Here is a 5,706-nt window from a genome sequence, read left to right as displayed (position 1 = left end):
CAGCCTTCTGGTTAGCAGTCAAGTGCCTTAGCCACTATGCTACCAGAGCTCCCATATATATATATATATATATTTAAAAAAAGGAGATATAGACATTCCATGAGTAGGGCGTGGGATTCGACTTGTTTTCTTGTCTGTATATATTTGAACAGACCCATCTCCTTTCATTGAAACGGTATACCTGTTGTGAATATGAAATCTGCTGTAGGGTTAGGTATGTAAATTTAGCCTATGGAGAATTTGAGCATGATCACTTCCTTTTATTAGCATTTCCTCCAACCAGGAGGACCTTAATGTTGACTACACATCAAACTCATTTGTGGGGATTAGAAATCTACAGTTCTGTAGCCCCTAGATGATTAATGCTAATGCATATCCCTGCATCAGACTCATTTCTGAGATCCATTGCTTACTTTATTCATGTAAAAATACAAGTAGTTGGTAGCACCAAAAAAAAAAAAAAAAAAATCAGTGCCTTTGAGTCAGTTTGACTCATTGTGACCCCTCCTTGGGTTTCCAGAGTGGTATCGCTACAAAAGTAGATTGCCCAACCTTCCTTCCGAGGAGTGGCTGGTGGGTTTGAACTGCCAGCCTTCTGGTTACCAGTCACTACCTTAGGCACTACGCCACCAGCAGCCCCAATTTGTAGCACGGTAAGTGAGAATTATATCCCTCAGTGACAGTGTTTCTGTCTTAATGCCATTTCTTGGTTGTTCAAGAAGCAGTTAAGAAAAATTCTGTTTGAAATGTACTTCCTTTTCTGTGGTTGTCTTCAAAGCTCTCTCCAAAAATGTACAGTGATTTCTTGTCTTTATGTCTTTGGACAGGCTGCTCCCTCTGGTTAGAACATTACCATCCACTTTGTTTAAATGTAGTTTGTTCTTTTGTGTAGTCTGCTCCAAGAACCCATCACTGATGCTCTCACCACCATGTGCTCCTGTAGCACACTGCACACACATCTTTTGTATTTATTCCACTTTATGGTACTTATTTATTTTAATTTTTTATTGTGATGGTACAAATTTGCAAAGCAGATTTGTTTTCATTGTAGTTATTTTGAGTTTTCTTTTTTTTGGAAAGCATACGTACCAAACTGACTATAGGTTACCTCTGAGTATCGAGGATGTTAGAAGAAGGCTTCTTGTTTTCATTTCATTTAATACTTGAATTTTTTAAGATTTACTTGAAGTGTTTGAACTTTTTTATAATGTACATGTTATTTTTTGTAATCAAAATAATTTATAGTGTAACATACTATTAACAATAATTTAATTGGAACTAAGTATATCCTCCCTTCCCAAACTCTTATGAGTGATGTACCCTGAGTTGTTTCTGCTCCTCTCTGTTAAAACAGTTGCACAACTTTTTCCTCTTTCTCTACCATTCATAGTGACCTACTCCTGGAGAATACTTTCCTCACTGTCCCGATCCTGGATGTTCTTTCCAGCCTTCAGCTCAACCCGAAGCTCCTGTCTAAGGTAGAAAGACTCTGCTGTCCAGAACTGAGCTGGCTTTCTGACATCCTGGAACCAGTGTCAGTCAGTCATTGCCTTTGGGAGAAATTGTATATAATGAAATTTTATTTTGATCCCATATCGAATGACATTTGATCCTTTTTTTCTTTTCAGTTGGTTTTTATGCCATCTTATAGCTTCCCTGGTCTGGTTTTAACCAATAAGTTTTCAGTGGAAATCTATATTGCCTTAATATTTATAAACTGTTCCCTATAAGAATAACAAGGAGCTCTGGTAGCATAGTGCTTAAGGCACTTGACTGCTAACCAGAAGGCTGGTGGTTCAAACCCACCAGCCACTCCTCGGAAGGAAGATGGGGTAATCTATTTCCGTAGTGCTAATGCCTCAGAAACCCAAGGAGGGGTCGCTATGAGTTAGGGCCGACTTGACGGCACATAACAATAACAACAACATAAGAATAACAATTTTTTATGCCTCCTTTTAGGCAGTAGGGAATTCAGACTCTAAATTGTAAGATAATAATAGCATTTCATATGTATCACTTGTCTGCTTTTTGAAGAAACTGTGGCATTAGCAGTTGAAAACGTGTAATTTGGGAAAAATAAAAGGAGGTATTTTTATTCCTAGATTACAGGTGGGAAAACTGAGAGAAGTGATTTTTCTGATTTTATCTAACAAGTCAGTAGCAGATTGAGGTATTGACATGAACATATTTTAAAGTTTTTGTGCTTTCCATTTTTAGGTCTGCCAGTTGGTGATGAATAAGCTGTCAGCTGTCAAACTGGAAGATTTACCTGTGATAATCAAGTTCATTCTTCATGCCATAACAGCCACAGATGCAGTCCAGGTACCTGTTATGTCTCATCATCAAACACCTTTAGGATACTAGATCCTAGAGTGTACAGAGAATGGCAGTGGTGCCCTTGTGAAATTCAGGACAAAACTAGGGAAGGTATATCAGGATAAATTATTTAAATGAATAGATTCCAGTTGCTTTTCCCTGACTAATTGATTTAAAAAAAAAAAAAAAAAACCCTGCCATCAAGTCGGATCTCACACATAGTGACCCCCTCCTTGGGTTTCCGAGGCGGTATCACTATGGAAGTAGATTGCCCAACCTTCCTCCCAAGAAGTAGTGCTTATTAATTCAGATAGCACTCAGAGGAGAGAATGAAGCTACCACTCAGATCTGTTGCTCTACATCAGTCACTGCACGTTATGCTTGTTATTTTTTTATTGTATCTCAGTGAATTTCTGGAACTTTGAAGAATGTGACAGACTATCCTTTCATCAGCCATTTTCATCGACTTTTTTTTTCATTATTTCAAAATCTAACATTTAATAGTTCCTCTTCATTATCTTTCAGGGGATTGCTATGATTCTCCTCTAGAAAGAATGGACTGTGCTGGTCCACCATGAATGAACAAAACACACAGCTAATATTTACTTTTTGCAGGTAATTTCTGAGCTTCGGGAGCAGTTGGATCTGCAGCATTGTATTTTGGCATCACAGCTGCAGCCTTCACAAAGCAAATTGAAAAGTAAAGGACGAACAAGGTATAGAGTTCATTGATAGTCACCACCCCTTTTCTCTCACAGACAAGGGATGTCTTCTTACATTCAACCTGAAACCAGGGCAATTTGTGCTGTTTAATTACAACTACAAATAGCGGTAGTCATATTTCATGCATGTAATACTATGAAGCTTTTCAAGTCATCTTTATACATGTTTTTTCTAGCTCTTCAAGTCAGTCCCAGATAGACTATAATACAAGTTTATTAATCATTTTACAAATGAGATTGTGACTTGTTCTAGGGCATATGGGTAGTAAACAGGAACCCAGATCTTACAAGTTCCTCTCTGGTAAGTAGAAGAATAATATTTTCTCCATGCTACTTGTAGTTCTTTAGGAAATCAAGAAAGCAGCGATCAGGACTGTGTGCTTCTCCTCTTTGATGTGATAAAGTCAGCTGTTAGATATGAGAAAACCATTTCAGAATCATGGATTAAGGTGGGTGAGATCTTTAGAACTTTTTGAATATTAAGAAGGAAATGGGTGACAGATATATCCAAAAACCAAACCCACTGCCATTGAGTCAATTCCAACTCATAGTGACCCTCACTGGGTTTCCAAGGTGTTAAATCTTTACAGAAGTACATTGCCCCATCTTCCTTCCACAGAGCAGCTGGTGGGTTTAAACCAAACCTGCTGGTTAGCAGTCAAATGCCTTGGGCACTGCACCACCAGAGCTAATGAAACCAGTTGCTGTTGAGTTGATTCTGACTCATGATGACCCTGTGTGTGTCAGAGTAGAACTGTGCTCCATAGGATTTTCAAGGCTGTGATCTCTCAGAAGCAGATATGCAGGCCTGTCTTCTGAGGTGCCTCTGGGTAGGTTCAAACTGCTAGCCTTCTGATTAGTAGTACTACACTTACACTTGAGCCACCTAGGGACTTCATGTATAAGTAACAAAAAAAAAAACCCACTGCCACCGAGTCAATTCTGACTCATAACGAGCTCCATTGTGTTTCCAAAGCGGTATATCTTTACGAAAATAGATTGCCCCATCTTCCTTCCACAGAGTGGCTGGTGGGTTTGAACCCCAGCCTTCTGGTTAGCAGTCAGATGCCTTAGTCACTGTGGTACCAGAGCTCCTTATATATAAGAAAAGGTAGATTGAAATAAAAATCTTGAAAGACATTCAGGTAGAAATGATATGTGCAGGTTGTCAGATGGGCAGATTGATAAGAGGCCTGCTTGCAGAATAACGTAAAAAATGTTCCATTGTTTTGTTCTAATAGTTTTATGACTCTTGTCTTTCCAGGCAATTGAAAACATTTCCTCAGTGTCTGACCACAAGGTAATATTCATGTACTATAAATTTTTAAGTATTTCAGACTTAGCATAGTGATGTTGTCTAACTTCGTTCCTGCTTTCTATCTCTCCCTACCTCCACTCTTCCCTTTTATGCCTTCTGTAGCTGCTCTGATAAACATCAGCTATTTGGGGAGCAAGATACTCTGAGGCAGTAACTTTCCAGATGGTCTGCCCTTACTCATTTATTCTGCCAATAAAATAAACCTAAAATATTGATAAAGGGAAATAGTAACATTCCAGATGATTATACTGAAGTGCAGTTAAAGAAATCAGGTGTCCCCTTGTATTATTAGTTCCCTAGGGATGCCATAAGAGATTAGCACAAAATAGATGGCTTAAAACAACAGAAATTTATTCTCTCTTTTGTGGAGGCTAGAAGTCCGAAGTGATGATGTCAGCAGGTCCATGCTTTCTCTGAAAGCTCTGGGGGAGAAATTCTTTCTTCCCTCTTTCAGCTTCTCGTGATCCCAGGTCTTGACATGGTTGCCTTCCCTCTACATCTGTCTCTCTCTGTCTCTTTTCTTATAAAGACATCAGTAGGATCTGCCCTACTCCAGTATGATTCATGTGAACTAAATTTTATCTATAAAGACCAGTGTTATATTAACCAGTAAACAAAGTAAGCACAGGCTTACTTATTAATCTGTGGTGAACAATTTCACATTTTTTCATCACATCAAAAATTCTGCTTCTAATAAAAGCGAATCTGCTTTGTAAATTCACAAGTAAAAATACCTGTTTCTGGGTATGACTGGCATCTGTCTCCAAATCCCATAGCACCTTGCTACATAATCAAAGCTTCTTTTCATATTCAGAATCCCTGACAAGGATGGAGTACTATGTGAAATTACTCATTGCAGATTAGCAAACACAAGTAAGCCTGTGCTTACCTTGATCATTTGGTAATCTGTCCCTGGTGAATACCCTATTTCCAAATAAGATCACATTTGTAGGTAGCAGGAGTTAAGACTTGAACATATTTTTTACCTAGACACAGTTCAACCCACAACGCTGCTGCTGCTGAAGTGAAGAACTTAGTCACCTAGCTCATGAGCCAGATCTCGTTTGTTTGTCTGATTTCCCTTCCTCGAACCCTGCTGAATTATCACAATAATGGCAATCTATGTTTATTTTGCCCATGTATACCTGACTAGAGTGAATCAAACAGTCAGTCTCCTGTCAAGGGGATGGTATTAAATTGATTCCACTTTTCATTTGGTACTGTTTTTTGTCAAGATGATTGTGTTCTTATGTACTAATTGATTCCCCTTAAGGATTTTTTTTTTTTTTTTTTTAAGATGATTGTGTTCTTATGTACTAATTGATTCCCCTTAAGGATTTTTTTTTTTTT

General features: G+C 38.3%; 1 protein-coding gene across 1 annotated transcript in view; it reads left to right on the top strand.

Moving 5' to 3' along the window:
- Positions 1–5,706, top strand: part of FANCD2 (FA complementation group D2) — an 84,412-nt gene that overhangs the window by 23,024 nt on the left and 55,682 nt on the right. Inside the window, exons 9-13 of the mRNA XM_042781654.1 lie at positions 1,391–1,478; positions 2,218–2,322; positions 2,932–3,032; positions 3,379–3,487; positions 4,303–4,338. Of these exons, the coding sequence (XP_042637588.1) occupies positions 1,391–1,478; positions 2,218–2,322; positions 2,932–3,032; positions 3,379–3,487; positions 4,303–4,338 (439 nt within the window). The remainder of the gene's footprint in view (positions 1–1,390; positions 1,479–2,217; positions 2,323–2,931; positions 3,033–3,378; positions 3,488–4,302; positions 4,339–5,706) is intronic.

Source organism: Orycteropus afer, unplaced genomic scaffold, assembly GCF_000298275.1.
Source record: "Orycteropus afer afer isolate SDZICR_OR568_19922 unplaced genomic scaffold, OryAfe1.0 scaffold00144, whole genome shotgun sequence".
NCBI lineage: Eukaryota > Metazoa > Chordata > Mammalia > Tubulidentata > Orycteropodidae > Orycteropus > Orycteropus afer.
Note: the sequence above shows the minus strand (reverse complement) of the source record. Positions and strands in the feature narration are given on the sequence as shown.